The 24,979-nt window shown below is 33.9% G+C and overlaps 2 protein-coding genes across 3 annotated transcripts; one reads left to right on the plus strand and one right to left on the minus strand.

Annotated features, from left to right (window-relative positions):
* The first annotated feature begins 9,039 nt into the window (after window positions 1-9,039).
* LOC131596025 (scarecrow-like protein 1) lies at window positions 9,040-12,178 on the plus strand. Its single transcript, XM_058868576.1, has 3 exons — window positions 9,040-9,162; window positions 9,765-9,800; window positions 9,893-12,178. Exon 3 carries the CDS (start codon window positions 9,931-9,933, stop codon window positions 11,707-11,709), a length of 1,779 nt encoding a protein of 592 aa, XP_058724559.1. The 5' UTR covers window positions 9,040-9,162; window positions 9,765-9,800; window positions 9,893-9,930; the 3' UTR covers window positions 11,710-12,178.
* A 667-nt stretch (window positions 12,179-12,845) lies between these two features.
* On the minus strand, window positions 12,846-21,846 carry LOC131596024 (small RNA degrading nuclease 5). 2 transcript variants are annotated; one of them, XM_058868573.1, is made up of 14 exons: window positions 21,526-21,846; window positions 21,338-21,397; window positions 21,201-21,266; window positions 20,483-20,616; window positions 20,283-20,395; window positions 19,859-19,987; window positions 19,697-19,767; window positions 18,924-18,983; window positions 17,940-17,995; window positions 17,647-17,707; window positions 17,269-17,536; window positions 15,209-15,390; window positions 13,934-14,229; window positions 12,846-13,134 (listed from the first exon to the last, which is right to left on the minus strand). In XM_058868573.1, the coding sequence occupies exons 1-14, from the start codon at window positions 21,829-21,831 to the stop codon at window positions 13,011-13,013; spliced, it is 1,926 nt and encodes a 641-aa protein (XP_058724556.1). In that variant the 5' UTR covers window positions 21,832-21,846; the 3' UTR covers window positions 12,846-13,010. The 2 variants fall into 2 exon arrangements, with proteins under 2 accessions (XP_058724556.1, XP_058724557.1); XM_058868574.1 differs by having other exon boundaries at window positions 21,534-21,723.
* Window positions 21,847-24,979: the final 3,133 nt, after the last annotated feature.

A 24,979-nucleotide genomic window follows, 5' to 3' on the forward strand; every position in this document is an offset into this window, starting at 1 on the left:
ATAGTTTTAGGCTATGTTTGGGAGTTTGGAGGGGAGGGGAGGGGAAGGCTTCCAAAAACGAAATTTTAAAAAAATATAGAAAAATATTTGACATTTTTTGAAAAAATGATTTTGTTTAGAATGATAAAAGAGTCATTATTATTACTAAATTTTTAGTTTTCCCAAATACTATAACAACCTAAAAGATATTTGAAAAATTTATATAAGCCATTCAAAACCCTCCTTCAATACAATTTTTGAGTTCCCCCATTTTATGGGGTTTTTGGTGTTATGAATAAACTCAAACCCTCCAAAACCCTCCTACCCAAAATCTTTTTATCCTTTTCACCCAATTCTTTCTATTTTTCAAAACCCTCCCCTCCCTTCCCCTCCAAACTCTCAAACATAGCCTTAAGGAATATTAGTTGATGGCGTATTTGACTCATAAGAATTAATTTAAATTCTATTCTTAATTTCTATATGAATAGTAATCATTAAATTATCAAACAATCATACAGATCTAACAATTTCTAAGTTGACCCTAATTTGTTTGAAAGTTTTTTTTATGTTATATATAACCATTTTCTACCTTCGTGTGTAGTTCCATTAATGATCTCAACGGCCTTGATTTGTGCATGTTTAATTAAAATCTTTGGTTAGGTACAAACTAAATCTTGAATCATGAAGCCTATGACTTTTATAGTAGACAGTATTACCAAAAACCGTGTCCCAAAATCTCTACTTTTGTTTTTAAGAAATAAAAATATGTCCCAAATAGAATGTCAAAAAAGTCAACAACTATGTATGATGTGGATCCTACTTACACTTATACACACACAAAATTCAAAAAGTAATTTGACTACAAAAACTACCATAATGATAAAAACTAAGGCAATCATTTACTTAATTACATCTTAAACTAGCACTAATACTAGATTAACTTTCAAGTTAACCTAACAAGTTGATACATTTTGTTTCCAAAAATCATTATGTCAACTACTCCAATTCTCTCGGTTTGGTCAATTATGGATAAGATGAATCGACAAGGATTAAGACATGATTATTAATATAGTACTAAAATATAAAGTTATGTGGATGTTAACCTATTGGATTGTTACTAATTCCACATAATAGCGATAAAAAAAATGAACGTGATTAGTGACATATTGATTCGTTTCACACAATTAATATACAAAATTATTTGACATTAGTCTCTCCTCCCCCACTAGATGAACGTTTAGATAAGTTAACAAAAATAGTAAATACTTTAGGTGGATTAAATTAATAATTAAAATAACTACTTTAGCTTTGTTGAATAACTTTATTTATAGTATAAAGATATGATAGAAAAGAAGAGAATGGAAGGGTAAAATTGTAATTTCGATATAGTGTTGTTTGAGGTTAGAACGCGGTGGCAGAAATGATAAGGAAAATTGTCAACTGTTTGTTGCCTACCAATGTTGGTGTTGGTGACAGACAAGTAAGATTTGAAGTTTGAACAAGAAAAAGGAAACAACTTTAGAAATTACGACTTAGTCAAAAAGTACAAGGATGTTAGATTATCTTTTTTTAGTGTTTTAAGTGGTTTAAAGAGGTTAATTAATTCGTAGTTTAGGTTTTGAGAACATTGATTCCACGGTTTGAGAAATAAGTAGAAGAGATGTGGGAGTTGGTGATGACGAAAGGTTGTGCGTCACCAAACATATACAAGGGGCTCCATTGATTTTATCTTACTATTTGTGTCCACTCCCACTAACTGAAATGGGAATTCGACTATTAAATTTTCACATACACGTAGTACCCTTTTTTAAAAATATATAATTACTTAGTACAAAAGTTTATTTTTCATAAAAATTGGCAAGAAAGAATATCCAAAATTTTTTGTTTAGGAATTAGACATAAAGGATGAGGCGATGAACTTGTGTCTTATTGTCATCGTAGAGTAATATTTCTTATTATGTGATGGAGTGATACGGATCTGTTAGGTTTGCATTCAAACACTCAAGTCAATAAAAGAAATGAGAAGTAATTTTTGAGAGAACGAATTTGAATATTTGAAATGACGTGTTTTATCTTTATATATTAAGAAATGTTAAAACTGTTCGAGTGTGATGCGGTGCGTTGTGCGGATATACATTAGGTTGAATCAGATGGTGATCAATGCATTGAAGGGCAGAATTGTGCAGATTCTCCGTCATGCATGTATCTTTCGAGAATGCATTGCAGCAAGTGAAACATTTTTTTATTCTGAAGTGCTTATTTTGCAAGAGAAAGTTTGTCATGACTGGGAAATGATTTATGGAGATCCGACCACCATTATGGATGAGCCAAATTTGTTGTCACTTGCTATTTTTTTTAATATATTAGGTGTTGATACCCAAAGTAACTTCAATGAATAGGTAAACTTCATGGTTCCTTCTTGATAATGTATATTGTAATTCTTCATTATTATTACTTGTTACGACATTGCTTTAAGTCTCAAGTTCGTTTATTCGGGAGGTAGCTCGTTCTCCAAGATCGTGCTCGAAGTTTCATTAGACGTCTATGTGGATTGTGCCCGACCAAGGGTCGATTTCCTTTCCATGTCCTCATGTGAAAACCTACTTCTAGGTCAACGTGACAAGGACTCACATATCCCTCTATAGTGGCTAGCTACCAAGAAGGGGTGAACCCTTAATATCCACTTTGTGGTTTTGTTGTTATTATTTGTGCACTTGCACTGTGGGGTTTTGATTGCTTTAGTTGTACACTGGTGACGTTTGTGATAACACCCCTGAATCATTTGCAATGGGGGTTTAATTTATTTAGTCGTTCGCCTGTGGCGTAGACAAAATCTCGTCATTATGGTTATCCTTTGTGATCATAATGAAAATTATTTGGTCAAATTCATTTATTTTTATTGGAAAAAATGCATTACATCCTGTCAATAGGTATATTTTACATGAAATAAAGGGAAATTTAACCAAACGGTTGTAACCACTACTTATTGGCCACTGAGGGCATTGGTTAGGTGTGTGGTGGCCGACTTTAGCTCTTACCCGGAATCTTCTCCTGGAGCTGTCAAGTTAGAATTATTCATTTTAACTACTATTGACTTCACTTCTATGCTTTCTAATTGCATTATAAGCGAGACCATGTTGGTCTCCATCGTCTTTCCTTTGTCATCCTTTTGATCTTATTCATTATTATTGTCTTTTTTTCTTAGCTCCAGTCACAACCTCAATACCTTTTTGGGTGATGATTTCTCCTAGCGAGGGGAGCATTTATTCTTTGGAAAATCTCCTTGTCCCCTACGCTTCCTCTTATTATGTCAAACACCTTTTTAGTCACCATTCCGACTGTACTCGGTAAGTCGCCCCTTTTTAATCAATTCTTCCATTGCAACCTTCATATGGATGCGTTCATTGGTGTTGTGGTCGTGAGTTTATGGAAATGACAATATTTGGAATTGTCTGTCTTGGATGATTCTCTTAACGAGTAGGGACTCTTGATCCCCAGCTTCTTTAAACATGGTGTTCGTACACTCTTTTCATATTTTTCTCCCTCAAAGTGTACAAGGGGTTTAAACGGTGAACCTGGATCGGGGTATGTTGTCCCTGTCTTCTCTACGACCGTTGCTATTTCTTTTGAATGCTCGACTATATATAGAGTCCCCTTCTCCTTAGTATATTTATTCTTCTTCATTCAAGACCTCTTCTTCATAAGTGATATAGGGTTGTGCCCAAATCAGCAAATCATTTAGATTACATGCTCCCTTGAGCCACAACTTTTCCCTGAACATGCAATACGACATGAAACCCTTCTTAAACATCCAACACTTTAATATGTCATTTGTGTTTCCATTGCTACTGCCACTTTAGTGAAATGATCAATGTATTTGCGCAGAGTTTCCTTCTTTTTTTGAGTTACCCTATTGAGTACGCCCATGGTTGTGGGTTGTCGCTTTCAGGCGGTAAACTCGATATTGAAGGTGTTGCATAGATCTTTTCACAGATCTATGCTCCCATCTGGAAGGGGTTTAAACCACATATGGCGGCTCCGACTAGGGTAGTAATCCAATATTCTATCTACATGCTCAGTATGCTTATTTGAATTTATGGTTCTGTTATAACATTGTAGCTTCAAAGGCTTCTCTAGAGACCTTAGGATTCTACTATTGAGGATGCAGACAGACAACATGTTCTTTTTTCACTTTGCAGCTAGAGAGTTTGTGTCTTGTCTTTCATTTCTTTGGGAATAACTTGTTGGTGAATGATGAGGATGGAAAACCTTGGGAGGAGTATGACTATTTCTCATTCCTTCAAAATTAGGTAGGAGATTTATATGTCATCAGTGTCGATTGCAAGCTGGAGACCTTAGGACTTCTCTTTGAGTCGTAGTTGTGCCAACATGAATCGACTTTAGAGCAGCAGTATGATTTCCCGAAAAGTTTGTATGACATACAATATTGTCTCTTTATGGAGTATATTGATGGTTCTCTTTATTTATGAGTATTCTATAAGCTATACATTGTGAGTTCTGTTGGTGAACTAGGTTATAGATGTTTTTTACCAAGTCGATGGTTCTATGCACTCCAAGATTCACTTACAACATCTGAAGGCTTAATGGAATTTCCTGTCCATGAATAATAGGTATTGAAGGAGGCCGGTATGATAGTTCTCCATACTGAGGTTGATATGTGAATTAGAAAATATGAGAGCTTGGAACACTCCTTCACCAACTCTTGGAGGAGAAAAATCTTGTTGTAGAGGGTTATATGAAAACGCCACCAAAATTTGATTGTCTTCTACTAGAGTATGAGGATGATGAGGAGGAGGAGGAAGAGGTTTTGGCAGCTTCAACAGCGGTAGTCGTGACAGCAATTTTTCGTTGAACAGAAAATCAAGCGATTTTGAATTTCACCATGCTAGACAAATATGATAATAAATTTGTTCGTAGAGAATACTAAAAGATCAAGAAAGAAGATGGGTGATTTGAATCTTTGGTGGAGAAATACTTATTTTTTGTGGAAATTATCACTTTAATGCTCAAGCTAGTGAGAGAAAAGAGAAGTAATGGGTAAGTGAGATTAAATTTGAATACCTGAAATGATGCATTTTACTCTTATACATATGAAGATCAATTGAAATTGCTCACTTGTAATGCAATATGCTATGCAGACAGTCGTCAGATTGAATCAGATGGTGATTGATGTTTTAAAGGGTAGAACTGTCTACTTATGATGGGAACAAAAATCTACCTATTATATGTGTATTTCTGCTTGAGGTTCACTCTTGAACCTCTTGAAATGTCTTGTGAACAACCCATAACATAAACTATAACGGTAAAAAAAATTAATAGAATTTTATACATATTTATTAGCTGTATAGAAATTAAATAATCACCCAACAGTTATAATTTATTAACCGTGTAGAAATTTTAACACTAATGTTATATACAAATTAAATTAACACATTAACACTTAAATGATTATTTCAATAAAATAAATTAATTAATTTATACACACTATAAACAAATTATATTGTTAATCAATATCAATCTTTAATTAATTGAAAGTGTTTAAATTTAATCATAATTAATATTTAAAATCATGAATGTAGTGGTATATTTGCAAAGGATTCACAAGAGGCCACACGATATTCATCAAAGGTAGGCGGATGACACACCTCGCCCAAATGAGGGTGTCTAGGCTCCCGGTCCACTCAGCATGCACCCGTTTATCGTATTATGTGCATATTTCTCATAATGTTTACCTATTATCTGCAGCATTCACCCTTTGATTGAATAAGTTGCCCATTTATGAAAAGTGGGGAATGACATGTGTATGGTTTAAAGTGGTACATGAGGCTACCACTACTCTCTATCACCAGCTACCAGTACCAAATAAAGAAATTAGTCCATTAGTTTACAGCGAGCAAGTGCAAAAAGATGTCTACCACTAAAGTGTTCAACATTCGCCAAGGCCATGTTAAATCTCTCGCTCGCTTTAATGAGGAGACTATCAAGGTCATCCACCCCAACTGAGAAATGTGTGTAAGAGCTTTCCAAAATGGATTGAGGGTTGGTCATTTTAACAAATGCCTCATCCATAGGCCAACGACAACCTTGGGATAGGTAGTGACGAGTGTAGAATGATATATAAAAGGTGAGGAAAGTATCACTGAAAAGAAGGCAAAAGATCTTAAGGAGCAAATAGCTGACAACTCTGATAGCTTGCAGCAATCGCACAAGAATCATTATACCTCTCCTATCATACACAAGGCAAACTTAAAACAAAGCGGGAAGTCTACGGAAAGCTTCACGCTCTTGAACACTTGACGGGAGCTGATATGGAATGAGGTCTTCTATATACATGACATTCCTCATCCGTCATCCCCCAACCTAGAGGTCTTTTACCAACTGAATAAGGAGATAGAGTGCCACATCTAAAAAGGCTATTTGAAGAAACATGTCAAGCGTGGTTCCAGTCATACCGTAGGCGGATCCATCTCACAAGGGTGATACACCTCTGGGAGTCCCACACCCAAGAAAGGAAAGGAACCAAGCAATTAGGGTGAAGACAGACCTGCGTGCCACACTCTTAACACCATAGCAATTGGATTCTCCAGAGGCGAGGAGATTGGTTCCTCTTGTAGAAGGTATGCACACTAAATTCTAACCATTAAGGACTCGCCCTGACTCTAGAGAAGAAAGGAACCATAAAGTTTGAGATCATCTTCTTTGAGAAAGACATTGTGGGCATCCATCTACATGGCAACGACATATGGTCATAACTGTAAGGTGTGATGACTGAGAGATTAATAGAGTACTAATTGATCAGGGATGCTCTACAGACATCCTTTATTCGGACGCTTTTGAAAGACCCCACTTGGATCTAGACAATCTAAAGGCTTTTTAAGGTTTGTTGGTAGGATTCTCAAGTGAGCAAATGCACGTAAGATGGTATATTACCTTGAAGACCATGTTTGGAGTTAATGAGAGCACGAGACTAATCAAGGTGAAATATCTCGTTATAAATTCACCTTCTTCATATAACATGATTATAGGGCGGTGTTCTTTCAACAATCTTGGAGCCGCCCTATCCACACTATATTTGTGCATGAATTACCCACTTACTGAGGAAGTTGGGGAGAGGGTTATCATGGGGTTAAGAGATTGCCATGAGATGTTACCTAGAGATCTTGAAATTGAAAAGGGTGGTTATGGTCCACGCTTAACTAAAAGACGCACAAGAAGTGTACATTGTAGACTTAAAGTTGGGAGTCTAACCATAAGAGGTAACTCCCAAAGACGAAGATCTAGCCGCCCTACTCCATTAATTACTTTAGGCTTTATCCCAAGTTTAGTTTAGTTTAATTTATCGTTTGAATTGATTAGGGTGAGGTACCATCTCTGTCATGTGTATGGTTTAATTTTCATGACAATATTTATTTTTTAGGAAGCACTATTTTCCCACGCATTGCTAGCAAGTGTTTTTAATGAAGAAAGTCTTGTTCTTTAGGATAATATTAAGAGAAAATAATATTGTAACTGCTTTTTTGGGACCTAAGTTTCAGGTCCAAGATGTTCATATAATACACTAGCCATAAGGTTGAGAAGGACATTCAATTTACTCATTAATTACTCAAAAATAGAGTCTTTTATCATTCTTGCGTGAATTTGTTCTAGCACCACGATAATTTAAAACCCTCCAGACACTCCTACACAACTAAAAATTGCCTACTATTATATTTTTAACAAGTATAATAGATATGAGTGGTTGTTATTTACAGACAATATAAACAGTTAAATTAAAAGTACGTAGGAATTAATTTTAAAAAAAAATAAAAGAATCAATGAAGAACCAAAACTTAGATTAAATTTTAAAATAATTTAACAAACGCAATTACGATATTGTTTAAAAAATTAGAATAAATAAATTTTATATAAAAGTTATCTATTCATTATTTTGATAAGTATTTAACTTGAATTTTTAAAGTAAAATAATAATTTTTGAAATTCTTAAATAATATTGCACTTAGAGTATTATAAATCAAGCAAGATTTGAACTTGAGAATTTGAGAGGAATATATTCTTAAGTAGGGGTGTTTGAGGTGTAGTTCGTGCGGTTTTGACGTTAAAAATCATTCAAATCGTAAGAGAAAAATGTGTGGTTCAGTTTAATTCGGTTGACTTTCAAAAATAAAACCAAACAAAACTAATGCAGTTTGGGTTGGTTCGATTTTTTACAAAAAATTTATTGAGCCATACATACACATAGAGAAAAATATAGTTTTGTGCTTAATCATTCATACATTACCATAAAAAAGTTTATAATTATTAAAATAAGATTAGGATTTGATACATAAAAATGCGTCTTACAATTTTATCTTAGGTCTAAATAAATACTATACAAAAAATACGATAAAATATATTTTGTCAAATAATATTTATAAATGAATTTTTATGATATATAAATTAAAATAAATATCATACAAAGAATATGATAAAATATATCTTTAATACTAGATAGTTAAAGAAAAATATATTAGTTACTAAGATTTTGTAACATATTGCGGGTTGTTTTTGTTTGATTCGGTTTGTAATATACAAATCACAAATAAAATTGAACTGAGCGGTTCTGTTAAAAATGACTTTAATACATCAGAACCAAATACGATTTTTTACAATTTTGATTTGGTTTTGTAATTTTCTATTGAAATATATTTAAAATTTTAGTAAAATATATTTAAATCTTAATTGAAAATTTTAGTAAAATTAAAGCTTTAGACCATTCAAATATTTTAAATAAATTCTTTTTATTTTTTTAACAAACTAATAAAATACTTATTTTAAATTTTGTTGAAGAATTTCAAACTGTTCAAATCAAATTTAAAATATAAAAAAATACAATATTTCATAATTAAAAAGACTGGATAAGTACAATTTTATATTCTTTCAATATCTATCTATGTATCGTTTCTAAAACGCTCCTCAAATATTTAATTATTTTTATCTGATTCGTTGATTTTCACCAAACAAACAAAAAAAATAATATTAATATATGAACCAGTCTTAAGAGGTTTTCTTGATATAATCTCTTTGTCACTTGGTCAAAACTTTACCTCAGTTTCTCTTCTTTTTTCTATTTCAATCAATTTTCAGGTTAACACATCTTCAATTCTTCATTTCTAGTTGCTTCAGGTGCATACAAAAATTTCTACACCTATCTTAGTTTTTCTTTCCTACTAATTAATTGCTTTTTACTCTTCAATTTGTTCTTGATTTTTGTTTTTGTTTTTGTTTGAATTGAGATTTTGAACAATATATATTCTTGTTTTTTTGGTTTTAATCTGTTTGTTTTGTCTTCTAATAACGTTGTTAGCATGTTCTAGATTCTTCCTCTGCTAAACAAAAAAACATGGTCATAGGTATTATCTCCAGAAAAATGTTTTGTTTTTTTTTAAGTTCTGTTGTATTTTTCATAGCAGGAGGTTCATTTATGTGTTCTTTCTGGCATATGATAAAAAAAATGTTTTTTTTTGGAACAATATTATCATGTTCTTTGATGTGTTATGATGGATCTTTTGTCAACCGTGTTCATTAATGTTTGACCAAAGCTAACAATTAATTTGATCAAAAAGGTTGTTTGATTTTTATTTCTTTTATTCTATTATAGTTACTACTTGAGTTTGTTCTAAATCTTAGTGCTGATTTATGGATCAAGCGGGGTCAAATTTAGTTCGGTTGTTCTAAAGGAAAGCATCTTCTAATGTGTTCTTATGTTTTTGTTTATCTTATTTCAGCAAAGACATCCTAGAAGATTCAACTAGATTTCGTCGGTAAGCTATTTCTTTAAGGCGTGAAAAAAATTGCGTAATGGATTGCAGAATTTATAGCGTTTTCGTGACTGATTTTCTTGTTTTCTGTACAGACTGAAATTTTATGAGCTGAGTGAATAGAAGTGAAACTATGTCGTTGATTATATCTTCGGAGTTGGCTGATGCATCGTACAGGAATGCCAAACTATACTCGCTAAAGGGAACTGATGTTGCACCTGGTTTGTCCTCCCATAATTTCGTTCCAGATAAGCACAGAAGCATGTACATGGATGATCCTTACTCGAGTGAGAGTTATGAAAAATACTTCCTTGATTCTCCTACAGAAGAACTGGTAGAACCGTCGAGTTCTGGTGTATCGGGAAATTCGATTCACGCTGAGTGTGATTCTTACCAGATTAGAGCTAGTTCTGGGACTTCTGTGGTCACTGATAACCCGTTTGATACTTATGTTTCATCGACAAGGCTTCGTGGTGACTATCAGTCGAACTTTGAATCGGATTTATTGGAAAACGAGAGCCCGGATTGCTTTGAGTTTGATGGTGAAATGCGATTGAAATTGCAAGAACTGGAGAGGGCGTTGCTTAGTGACAATAATGATGATTGTGATGATGATGATGAGGAAAACATGTTTAGAACTGTACAAAGCATGGACATTGATCCTGACTTAGCCGATTGTGCCAATCTCGTTCAGAACATGTCACATCATGACTCGCCGAAGGAATGTTTGTCATCAGATTCAAATCTTAGTAGCAGCAGTTGCACCAAAGAAATCTCACAAATCTCTCCTCGGACGCCGAAGCAGTTACTTTATGAATGTGCTAGTGCACTTTCAGAAGGAAATGAAGGAAAAGCCTCGGCTATGATAGATGATCTCAGGCAGATGGTTTCGATTAATGGAGATCCTTCCGAAAGAATTGCGGCCTACATGGTGGAAGGGCTAGCGGCTCGTTTGGCTTCATCTGGAAAATGTATTTATAAAGCTTTGAAATGCAAGGAACCTCCTTCTTCCGATCGTCTAGCATCAATGCAGATCCTATTCGAGGTGTGCCCGTGTTTTAAATTTGGATTTATCGCAGCAAATGGTGCTATTGCTGAGGCTATTAAAGACGATAAGAGGGTTCACATAATAGATTTTGATATCAACCAAGGAAGCCAATATATAACCCTTATACAAACACTTGCTTCTAGGCCAGGTAAGCCGCCTTTTGTGAGATTGACCGGCGTTGACGATCCTGAATCCGTGCAACGATCTGTTGGAGGCCTGAGTATCATAGGACAAAGGCTTGAAAAGCTTGCAGAAATACTCGGATTGCCATTTGAGTTCCGAGCCGTAGCATCAAGTTCTTCAATTGTTACTCCATCAATGCTGAACTGTCGTCCCGGGGAAGCAATCGTGGTGAACTTTGCATTCCAGCTTCATCACATGCGCGACGAAAGTGTATCAACGGTAAACGAACGGGACCAGCTTCTCCGCATGGTTAAGAGCCTTAAACCAAAACTTGTAACAGTCGTGGAACAAGACGTGAACACAAACACTTCCCCATTTCTCCCTAGATTCGTCGAAGCCTACAATTACTACTCTGCTGTGTTTGAGTCCCTCGACGCCACTCTTCCGAGAGAGAGCCAAGATAGAGTGAATGTTGAAAGGCAATGCTTGGCAAGGGACATTGTGAATATCATCGCGTGCGAAGGCGAGGAGAGGATAGAACGGTATGAAGTAGCTGGAAAATGGAGGGCAAGGATGAGAATGGCAGGATTCATTTCATCACCAATGAGTACAAATGTGGAAGAAGCAATTAGGGAACTCATTAGGCAGTACTGTGACAAGTACAAGATAAAAGAGGAAATGGGAGCACTTCATTTTGGATGGGAAGACAAAAACTTGATTGTTGCTTCAGCTTGGAAGTAAACATGAAAATCCTTTTTTGTCCGAGTAAATAGACATTTTAATCCTTTAACGTGTGAGCCGATGTCACTATAGTTCATAAATTTTCAAAATTACAAAACATACTTGAATGTGTCTTTCGTTAGGCTGGTTGGTCTCGTATGTGTCTTTTGTTAATTAGTTTGATCCTCTGATGACGTGTTTTTCGTTAGTCAATTTAGTTGATAAAATTACTGACAAAAACAAAATACATACTCAGTGACATGGGCTCACATTAAGGAACTAAAGTGACTGTTTACTCATTTTTGTTATATAGACTCTTTGGTATTTGGTTGCTTGTTTAGTCTATCTATGTGTTTAGTTTATGGTCATGATCTTCTGATGTTCTGTATACTAATGTGCAAACTTGATGTAATGTAAGTGTTTAACGTGGCTGAAAGACATTGTAGTAGAATATTATAACGTAAAACAGTTATGCTTAGGTTTATAATTACATTGTTGTTTGCTTTGTACCATGATTTTGCATTTCTTCTTTTGAGTAACTCGTTCACATGAAGAGCTAAATTGTGTTTTATTTATTTTACTGGATGATTTTGCATTTCTTCTTTTGAGTAACTCGTTCACATGAAGAGCTAAATTGTGTTTTATTTATTTTACTGGATGATTTTGCATTTCTTCTTTTGAGTAACTCGTTCACATGAAGAGCTAAATTGTGTTTTATTTATTTTACTGGATCATGATTGAAGTTTAAAAATTGTGCGTTACTAATTGTTGTGTTCAATGAGGGAGAAACTTATTACACATCAATCTTGTTTGCATTCTCAGTAAGAGGTGATATACCTTATGAAACAGTTCTTTTATCACTCTTTTTTCCCAGGCATATTGTTTCTTCCTTTATTCTTAAAATTAGTTTTTAGAAATTATACAAAAACAAAAATACAGGATTAAACATACTCACTCACCTAAACAACTCAATTATTTTCCAATGTTCACAAGCTGTATGGAAGATTACTTACTTTTTACATTTGAAGATTCTTTGCTAAAAACGAAAAATTAATCTATGACCGTAAACTAAACAGATTTAATTTGAAGAGTGTAAATCTGGTATACAACAACTAAGCCTTATCCCACTAAATGGTAATTTAAAAAAATAAGCAGAATTAAGTACAACACTTTAGGACCCTGATCTTCAAAATTTCAACACATTAGAGCTCTTGTCAAGTGACCTAGCAAGTATTTACATTTAGAACGTTAACAAAAAAAATACAGCCAATAGCCCCAAGTTATAAAAATCAGCTTTAAGTTCATTTGGAATTCTTCTATAATCAGTGTTTTACACCTACAAAACACAAGGCTACTTCAGCTCTAGCTTGAAACTCTTGCAAGCTTTCCAAAATCTTCTCACGACCAAAATTACTTTCACCCTCCTCCTCAAGCATTTTCCTCAACCTTTGAAAAAGAAAGGAAAGGGTTAAAAAAACATTTAACTTTCATCCAAATCATCATAAACATGTTTAAAAAGTAAAACCCTAGCTTTGCAAGTTTAAGATCTCTACTGATTGAAAATGAATAAGCTGAATCCTCTTGTATAATTACATCGAATTGTATATTTAAATCTCAATTATTGTAGGTAAGGATTACAATTTAATTAGACTCTTGGATTAACTTCCATGGAGTTGCAGATAGCTCACATGAAACTCTAATAAAAGGTGTGCGTGTGTGTGTGCCCATAGAGATAGCACGTCCTCAACTTAGTCCAAGATCATTAGGTGAATGATGAAGAATTAAGGCCACTAGGGACAATGGCAAAGGATGCCATTATAGGGCATGATCCTATATTCTAAATGAGGTAGACGACCAAGATCCCAAAGTCAATGATAGAACTGCTATCTATAATCGAACAAATTAAGAATAGACTTTATAGGATAATATTCCTGCAGAATTGTCTTAAAATAGACCACACCAGAACATAAAGTAAAGACTAGACAGACAAGGATAGTAAGTTATAAGGTTATGGAAAGCCTTGGTCTCTCCCTTCCAAAAATTAGAGTTTGGTTTCTCCCTCCCAATAACCAATTGATCATTTTCCCTCTAACTTCTATACTTAAACTCAATCGGGAAAGATTAATATCCTTCTGGGGCTAAGCAGTAGGTTACGCCTAAATTACTGTAATGTGAAAAAATATAGCAGTAAAAACAAAACAAATATAGAATAGTTGGACATAAAAGGCATGCATGCATATCTTACCTGCGAACAACTGCTGTGTCTCCATGACCGGTGCAAACTATCATCATAGCATTTGTTGGTAATGACTTATACAGTTTATGAATTTTATTATCCATGCGAGTAACAATTTCCTTCAGTTCAGAAGATATATTCGGCTTGAGGCCTTTCCCATTTGAATTACTCTTCTGACATGTATGTAATGCAATCATCTCTGCAATTTTTTTATTCAAGCTATCTGAATCCTCAGCTTGTTTCTTCAAGTATGAGTGTAACTCTGAAAACTGAGTCCAGATAAAATGCACCTTTTCATTCTTCAACTGAAACAAATAAGGCAAAGAAACAAATAAGGATCATTTGTAAATTGCAACTGATAATCAAAAAGAAAAAAAACACTTACAAATATAGAACTTGTTTGGATTGACTTATTTGAGCTTATCTACTCTTCAGACATAAACATTTGTGAGCAAGGTTGTTAACTCGGGAGTTACCATTTAAACTATTACGAGTTTACGATTTTAGGTTATTAAAACGAATTAATTCGCAGGTAAAGCCTCTTTTATACAAACTCTTACGAGTTTAAGCTCGGATAAAATTAATAAACTCTCAATTTTACTATTAGTTTATAATTTTAAATTGCTTTGACCTTGAAATATAAAGTTTTGATCAATATTTATAGATATTTGGTTTAGTTGTTTATGTATTTTAATGTATATCATTATCAGCTTTAAAATGTAAACTCGCGTGTTTAGTGTTGTTGTGAGAGACATCTATTATCCCTCAATATGTTTGTTGCTTTGTGAAATTTCATTTATTTAAGTCATTTTTTTTATTTGTTATAACTTTTAACAATTGTAGAAACTTAATTTATCTACTTAATTTATGTAAGTTTGATACAAGTTTATGATTATAACACTTTATTATGGTAATTTGGTATACTTTTGCTTCATTATTAAAGTTGAAATATTGATGCATTTATGATATTATATTAAGTATAATATCATGTATATATTAATTTCAATATTATTTTAATGAGATAATCTCGTTCGAACGAGTCGAATCCACCTAGCCAAAAAGAGTTGACTTAAAGTCTAAGTTTAACAACCTTGCTTGTATAAAAAATATTTCCATAAGCTCTCCATAATAACTTATGAATACAGCCTATAGCTTATATAAAAATTATTTGACTTCATTGTATCTTCAATTATAGAAACAGCGTATATGTTAACACTTATATGATAGACGCTCTCAATTAAGTTGAATTTCAAAACAAGGTCATAGTAATAAGACATTTGTTACCTCCTGGATGGTTTTTGCAAGTGCTTCTTCATCAGATGTCACTGGAATTGCATTAGAGGACTCCGAGGCAAATCGTTTTACAATGGATATATCATCAATCACTGAAGAATTTTTGCCAGACTCACTCAAAATGGAAAGGAGCTTTTTCCGCATAAGGGATGGAGGAGCACCAAAGTCAGGCCCTGTTTCAAGAGTAAATGTCAAGAGCATGTCATAACAGTTATGCTAACAACATGGCAAACCATGTGAACGTATAGGGATAATACATTAATACCGAAAGACAAAACAATAAATAAACAAAAATTAAAATAATAATTTCCCTGCAATCTTAAATTTTTTAGTCGTACATGAATCATACTACTTCAGCACAAAATTGTCCATCATATATAAGATAGTAAAACCGCAGGTGATTGACAAACACGGTTAAGCATAAACGTAGGGAATACGGTTTCCTTAAAGGTAATTTACTTAACCCAAAACAGTAGTTGGTAATATACAAAAATAGTAAGAAAATATTTACAGTATTTTACAAACATGGAAATGAGATATGGACTATAAGAACGTGCATTTCTATTGATGAAAATAAGACAACACATGACAGAAACTATTTAAAACTAAGTATCGAGTGTTTGTAACTCCAAAATAAGGAATTGGATAAGCTGAAAGATTTGAAATTAGACAGGAATTTAATTGTACCCAAGACTTGCTTCTCTTGTGACACAAATCATAATCTTCTATGACTGTTTTCTACATCTTTTTCATCATAAATTTTTTTCTAATTTTAAAGATTCCTAGTTCCTTTACAATTTTCTCCGATAATGAAGAAAGAAAAATGAAAGAAGCAAATGACCATCGATACTCGAGTAAAAAGAAATTAAAAAGCCAAAATATATGCACACACAGAAAACGATAGGTTTCAACAGAAAAACGGAACTATCTACTGGCAACATTGATCAAATGACGCTAAAATATCCTTTCATGAATCATGTATAATGACAAACCATTTTAATCAAAACCTTTCTTGACGAGGTAACCCGTAGTTTTCCTAAATCTCTTTCAACATCAAACTACTGGACTATCTTACATATGATCTACCCACTTATGATCGCTTCTATGGATCTTCCTCTCACATTCCAAACCATTTATATTGTCTCGTGAATACTCAATCCATAATACCATCACAGCATTACAACTTGTTTCCTGGTTGGCTTTGTATTGCCTTATTTTTTTTTAATAGGTAAACGTTAGTAAGTTAGTAGTTATGTTAGTCTGCAGAGTCTGAACCCTAGATTTCCTTCGATGTCCCTTAGCCCCCCAAGTGAGCTATCTACATGGGAGGCACAGTAATTCGGGTTTGTACAGCCAAATGGCCAATCACTTAGTCCAATACAATATCACAACATCTGAGTTGTAAATATTTTCCTTTAGAGTTTGGGTAGTACTTTTCTATCACAAATTACACCAAAAATATTCTCCAATTTCAATTTTGTCCACCATATTTGAATACTTTTGGTTGCTCCCCTTATTGAGCTATCATTGTGTACGATGGACCAAAAATACTTTAATCATGACTCCAATTTTCATATCTATAGCCGAAATGACTATGCCTCCCAATAAACACACATTTAAAAATACTTGTATTACTTCTATTCAAGCGTAAGCGATGTGCTTCCAAATTTTATATTCACCGTTCTAACTTGCTATCTCTTGACTATCTAACAAGGCCTATATCATATGCAAAAATCATGCATGTGGTACCACCTCTTGGAATTAATAAAAAAGTCAGTTCATAAATACATCTTGGAAAAATATGTATTGATGATATGAAATAATGAAAGATGAAATAATGAACACAAATTTTATCAATCAATAAAATAAAAATATACATATGAATGGTAACAGCTCTGTACATAAAGATCTATTTGTGTCCAAATCAAAAACAAAATCAGAATTAGAATATTATTATATTGAAACTGCATATGTATGTACTAAAACCGTAGTTAGTCAAGTAACATTCACACAAAGCTTGCAGAAATAATGCATGTAGAAGAGTAACTTGCCATTTCTGATCTTCAATACTGCCAATTCCAAGGTAGCTCTAGCATCTTCAATGCTGTCATGTCCATTCCCTGATTGTTGTATCTCTCTTGAAAGAAATCTTTTAGTAAGAAACCGAAGAGCAGATTTATGGGAAGACCCTCGAGGGTGTTTGTATAATACTGCCGTGTCAATGATCAAATCATGTGATATCTTCAATGCTAATAAATCATTTTCCAAAGAATGCCCAACAAGAATAGTTTCTTGGTAAACCAGTTTCTGAAACTCTTTCTGAATATGGGAAGCAATGTGGTTATGTCAGCAAAAAATATAGTTTCAACTGAAATAGCTCAGCACTAACAACTATTTGTTCCAGAAACAAATCAAGTCAATTGCACAACCTGAATGTCTGTCAGACTTGTTGTCACCCCATCTAACATCTCAGCAGTTATTCCACTAAATCTGCATGACATCCGAAAATTTTTGTTCAAGTTAAACAAAAAAGTAGACCATAGGGAAAAAAAACTTTCCAATTTTCCCTCGCTTTTTATTTTAGAATTTTTTATTCTCATCATTATCTTTTCACTTTCCTTTCATATAAAAAACAATCATATAGAGAAACATTAAAAGTATAAAATTCACCCAGCACACATATAACTCAAAGTGGGGGTAAACTTGGAAGAAAACAACTCACCGTGTATTGTAATCGGTGATAGGATTTGAAGGTTTAACCAATTTATCTAACAAAACCTGAAAAGATAAAAAAACTAATGGTTGAATATATATCTGGAAAAATTATAACATTGCAAGTCAATATTCCCAATTTTGATGAGTTGACCAAGTCTTAAATTGTAAAATGGTTAATGAAGTTCTTAAACTTGTATTTCAGACGGAATAAAAGACACCCAAAACAGAACCATGGGCTTAAAATGGCTTTAGTACTGCTAGAAAAGAGTCTGTGCAGGTCTGTGATATTTGTTAAAGGCTAAAACACACATCTCCTCCCCAGATGGTCAGTTATATTGAATTTGTCATTAATCTTCCTAAACTTCTAGTTATAATTTTTTCTAAGTGTCCCTGCCAAAAGGTATAGAAGTGAAGTGTGATGATATAGTGGAACCTGACTATGCAACTGCCAATATGTAAATTACTATGGCTGGAGAGATACAGCACACAGTAGCCGGTTAAATGATAAACCGTCATATAGAAGATGCCACATGTAAAGATCAGTCTGATCTTAGTATTGAGAGTTCTACGTTTGATGAGATAAGGCAAGGAAATGAGTTTATAAGAGGTGGGGAGTAAGGATGAGTTAGGCCTAATATAAAAACCTAAGATAGTATCAGAGCCTATCCCACATTAGATGAGAGATAAGACCTAAAAATGAATTTATACGTGGAGGGAAGTCCACACCTCGTATAGTTCCTTTCAGGATGGGGAGTGCTCAGACTACAACTTTCAAGTTCAAAATGCACAAGTAAAAAAACGACATTCAGTTTTATATATAATCCAAATAATATAAACACGTCAAAACAAACATAATATTCAAACTTAATTAGTGATAATAATTTTTAATTTTTTAAATTTCTTTTTTAAAAAATAGCTATTCATACTAAGGTCAGTAGTATTTCCTACATTCTACAAAAAAAAAATGTTCAAAATGAAAATTGGTGTGCACCTGTCCTTTGACATCCACGAGAGTAACTCTCGTCAGCTCAAACCCCTCACCTGTTATGCACTATGCATAAAAACAAGACAAATAAAAAAGAGAACGAGATTGACTAAGATAACATTATTAATATAGAATACCAAATAAAATTTCCATAACAATTTGTACATCTATATAGATTAAAGTTATTCAAAATACTGAGTTCCAATAAAATCTGGGTTAACGAGTTTTAGTTAAGTACAGACTACAACTTAATTCCGTGAATATGAAATGAATCCAGTAGCATTTAGTTTCTCTTCAAACAAGTAACACTATTAATCAAGCAATGTTGCATTCAGATGACCAAACTCAAGATAACAATAAAAAATAAAAAATAAACCAATGGGAGACAAATAATTCATTCTCTCATTTTGATACCCAGATTTGACGGGGGTTGTAAAACAACTAAGCTCCATAGCCAGCTTAAGTGGTGGAAAAATGTGTCTTAATCTTCTCTAGACCTTGTCATTGTATGATTTTAGTCCTTATTAATTCATTTTTCACATGGAAAAATTGAAAGAAACCTCTATTTCATCCCACTAAGATTATGACACACGGTCAGCCAATTTAAAAAGGTTATTCTCACTCTCATAAGCAAACACTCTAAAGCAGGAATATCATAATATTAGCATATTTCCCTAAACAGAGAAATCCACTCCCTCTTACAAACAAATCATTGAAAGTTTATCAATATTGTCATCAACAGTAATTTTATTAAACCAAAGAGATAGCGATTGACTTACCATCTCACAGTCAACTGCTACCATCTCATGAAAAGGAGACCCCGGAGGAGCGGGAAGAGTAGAAAGAAAATCTGTGCAAAATTTGCAACAAAAAAAAAAACTGTTTAGCATGCAAATGGTCATAGAGATTAACATAAAATTGGATAGCAGAATTAAAATCACCTGGTTTATTAATAGGATATCCATTCTCTTCCAGATCTTTCTCTGTTAGTGTATAGTATGTAACAGGGAAAGGTATGTCTTTAGTAAGCTCCGTGAATGATAGATTGAGGGTAGCACTACAGCCTTCTTCTGCACAACAATGTCACATGTTTCATACAGAGACCAAATTCATATTGTTATTAACTTATTGCTTTAAACTTGAAAATGATGCAATCGCGTTTATGGCCAGTAATTGCTCCAAGAGAGGCAACACAGTAAAAGTAGCAAACTTATGTGAATGTTTATTAACTCTGCATTAGAGATGTATAAGGAATCACAAGTCTCTACTTGCATTTGCACTAACAGGTTGTAATATATTTTAGTTAAAGTACATAGAAGATGATCTTAAAATGAAAACAAAATTCAAGAAAATTGTTCTACAGACCTTGTTGTGATGTCTGAGTAGATTTTAGAATAATTGAAGCATTTAGATCCCTTTTTCTTTTCTGCCTGCATGTTAGTAGTGCGTCTATTGTCTGCATATTATCTGATATACAGCTAACCAAATGAAAAAGAAATTGAGTTCAGAGACACAACATTTTGAAGAAAAAAAATAACTGAATGCATTTTTAAGTTTCAACAGACCTGAGAGCAAGGACCGGTCGTGGTTTGCCACACGACTTTTTTAAATTAGGAAGCGATCTGGACAGTGACAAGTACAAAGCTGCATCCAGGGCGGGCATATAGAGCATAACCACTTTGTGAATAAGAGGTTTATTCTGCAAATTGTGAGAGTGTGGTATTAGTGATTGTAGTAAAACAAAGTCTGATATGCTGTACAAGTTTAATTTGATGGTCCAACACTATTTTCTATTGACGAGTTTGGATTCGGCCTATCTCAACCCTACAAAACCGGATTGTAAACTGAGGAATGTTTATGTCACCCATTTATAAACTCATTTTCAGACCATATCACGTCCAATGTGGAACTTTCTCTCAGGTTGATGATCATTCCTGGCTAGGCTATCTTTATAGCAATTTTCTCCGACTTCACCCGCATCCCTGAGTTTCCTCCTTTCCATCATTTTATTTATTGTGTAGCAATACATTGTTTTCTTGTAAAAGATAGAGCTAATAAGCTTTAGCTTGAGCAAGACTATTAGAATATAAGATAGTATCTTATAACATCCTTAAATATTCTATTGGAGTACCTTATATTCTGACAACAAGAACGGTGACTTCATTTATTCGACGTAAAGGATTGATTACGTAGCTCGTATTTAATCTTAATGCTTATCAACATTGTCTAACTATACACACATAATTTCACTTTAAGAAGTATAAAGATTGAGAAGACTAGTACCTTGATAAAAACCCAAGATGGCATGAAACCTTCGCCGAGAACCCAAGTTACAAGTCCTTGAACATCCTGTAAAATGCCACAGTCATGAATATTCAAAATAAAAAAATTCAAATAACACAGTGTTGGTAAGAACCTACAGCGAGATTCAGAGTTGATCTATCTTCTTCTGGTGACTTGAAAACAACTTCTGCTTTAGCCTGCAATAACAGAGTAACCAAACTCCAGTTAAACATATGAAGATTCTTACAAATTTGCATTCAATTTTAAACACACAAAAAATCAAATTAAATAGAAAAATCAAATAATATGTATGATATATATGAACCTCAGGACCATAGATATCGTAGAAATCGGTGCATTTGTTAGAATCGTCTTCATCAATGGAAGAGAGGGATTCGTATTGATTCTTCGAGGATTCCATTTTTGCGGAAGCTGTTATCTGGAAGTGACGGTGGTTGGACGCCGGAAGTGAGTCGCGGAGAAGAGGAGCTGCGGCGGAGTTTAGTTTGTTAGAGAGGTTTCGGCGGAGGTAGCCGTCATGGTTATGGTTGTTATTGTTACTGTGAATAACGAAATGGGTGTTTTTTTCGACTGGAAAATAATTATATACGAAACGCAGAAAAATTACCATGTGCCTAACCTAGAACGAAATGGATTAGATTTCTTTTGTTAATTTATATAAGATATTTATATTTATTTAAGAATAATAATATTAACATTTTAAAAGTTAGATGAAGATTTTTTTTATATAAATTAAATATTCTCTACGTTAACTGAAAAAAAAATCTCTCAAATCTTGTAAGATCATAATAATCTCATAAATTGTAAAGCTAGCCATTATAATTTCAAGTGTTATTCTAAGTCCAATCCTCAAGTTTTGTAACTAATCTAAGTCAAACTCAAAAACATGTTTAAGCTAGCTCAAGTTCATTACATTTTGCCTCATTTTCTAAATACTCATAAGTGTAGCATTGTAATCATAAGAGACACTTGTACAAGCATAACCAAAATCATGGTCAAATAAGGGAAGACATTTTTTCCTCATCACTGCAAGCTTTATTTGTTAAACTCTTGTTGACATTGTCAAAAACATATGCACGTAGATTTAAGAAAATCTATCCCACACAATTTAGTGAACTCTCAGGTTAGCATTAAAATATATCATATAATATCTATGAATTATTATAAATGCTGAGAAATAAACGTGAGTTGTAAGTTTTACATTTTAAGTTTGAGCTATTTTTCTATGTGGAGAAAGGCTCAGATATGATTAGTCTATTTGTTTTACTTATTTAAGTAGAGAAGGTCAATTTAAAGTTGAGAGAGATAGAGATGAAATAAGGATTCAAAAGAGAGAAAAGGGAAGAGAAATCTATTCTCATTTTTGTGCAATCCGTCTCACTAAATATGTAATTTCAGATTCGTTAACCGTTTGATCGAGCTCAAATTTGAAGGATGGGTTCGCAACACCTGTATCTACCTTTTGACCGTTGGGATCTTCAAAATAAAATCTAAACTGAGAGATAATTGCTTCGCTCAGAAGCAGCAGATTAGAAAAAAATTTCAGACTCTTGATTCTTATTTATAAAATAGTTTGCTTTGTGATTTGCAGTTGTTAGCACTAGTTTGTGAATCGCTTTAAGACTCTCTAGTATCCTTATTTGATTATAGTGGAGCTATTCCTTTGGTCTCGACGACTCGTGATTTTTACTCTTATATTGAGGGGATTTTCCACGTTAAAATATCGATGTTCTTTACTATCTTTAGTGTCTTTATTTGTGATTTGATGTCATATATTTGTTGTTGATCCTAATATGTTTGTGCAAGTTTGGGAAATTTTATATCTGTTGCATATTGGTCTATTATTGTGTCTTAATTTTCCAAAAGAGGTGTTCCTCCTATATCTGTTGGCTTACCTAATGGAACTAGCATTCAAGCACACATGATTGGAAAAGTTAAAATACATGATAGGTTAAGCATTGAGAGGGTGTTATATTTACCTGTTTTTAATGTGAATCTTATAAATGTGTCAAGATTGTCTAATAATCATTGTAACACCCCATACATAACTGACTAGTATATTATGCATGAAACGTTAAAATTGGTATTGAGTACATACACAAGTCAAGGTACAATATTTGATCCATATAAAACACAACACGAAATTCTACTAAGTAGCACAATACATGAGTCTTCAATGGATCTTGCACAGCGAAAAGATGAGATCGGACGAGGTTTTCGAGCCAACACCACTTTCAAGTCTTTAGTCCGAACCTGCTACTGACCAAACGCTACTAAACTGCACCTGAAAAAAAATATAAGTTGATTGGGGTGAGATTACTAAATCTCAGTGAGTCCTCCTATCCTATGGGTTCACTCGGTTCTACAGGGTACATGCATCAACAAACCGAATCCACCATTGATTCGGGGTTATCCTCACATCCGGTACAAGTACTGAGCAAACACATGAATCGTCCACCATAGGTGTCATCATATCACAATTACACAGTTGTATAACAAACAAGTATGCAAACCCATACCCATGTACGGGGAATCCAGAAGCGCGTCAATGCCTCGACTAGGTTATAAAAATACACACCCTCGATGAGTTACACACATGCCTATTGCCAAGAGACTCGTACAAGCACACTGCAAGAATAGTTAAGCGGGTTCACACAAGCCTATTTGGCCGCGAGATGACATTAGCCGAAATAGCATCATTGTCTCGGCAACCACCTTTACGCACGTGCGTTCACACCAAGTACTGAACTGTCGTCTTGACACATGAGCCCATCGGGCGAAAGCCTAGTGCTTAGTCTACTTGACTTCACTAGAGGTGAGTTACCGATTATGTATTAGCCTACATGGCCACATAACCCCACCATACCGAGCACGCAAGTGTGTTAACGCCAAGTGAGTAAAAACCCCGTACGGAAACTCACGAGCACACTGCAACGGTAGCTCAGGTGTGAGCCCCAATGATCATAAGATCGAGCTATAACATGGACCACAAAGTCCGGGACACTCCATTGACCACAAGGTCGGAGTCATGTTCCCAACCTAGCCCCTGGCCCGCTTCGATTCAAGCATACACACGCATAACAAGCGATAATCCATACAATACAATCAATTCCGATCGTTCAACCAAAACGATGGTGTCCACAGATTCCATGCATCATACATAATGGCATAATAATTCCAAATATGGATATCACATTCATAATAAGTAATAGATAATTTACACCACGCATAACGTAAGAATTATTAATCAGTTAGTAAAGACATAAGTTCTTATACTAATTCAGTGGTTCACTAAGTGGGGTTCCAATATTATTAAATCAAACATTCTGGTTTGGGGACCTATTTCATTAGATAGTACATGTTACTAGCTTTCCAACGATATAAAGTTTGCGCGAAACGGACTTACGACGCAAAAGTTATGAATTTTCGAAGTTTTGGAAAATCTGCCCCAAACATTGATGTAACGGGTTACATGAATCATGTAACCGGTTACATGACACAAAAACTGCGTTTTTCACCCTTTTTTTCACACATGTAACCGGTTACATCAACCATGTAACCGGTTACATCGCTGACAGACCCAAAAATTATGCATTTTAAAGCCTCTAAACCAGTCCCAAACATTCACCATTGATTCTCAACATCACCTATATCATTTCCACAAATTTATAACATGCGACACTGATCAAGATGTACAAGCCAATGCATAACCAAAAACAACTAACAATTAACACAATTAACATGTTAGTGACATGAAT

The sequence above is a fragment of the Vicia villosa genome, linkage group LG4 (assembly GCF_029867415.1).
Source record: "Vicia villosa cultivar HV-30 ecotype Madison, WI linkage group LG4, Vvil1.0, whole genome shotgun sequence".
In the NCBI taxonomy this organism is placed as follows: domain Eukaryota; kingdom Viridiplantae; phylum Streptophyta; class Magnoliopsida; order Fabales; family Fabaceae; genus Vicia; species Vicia villosa.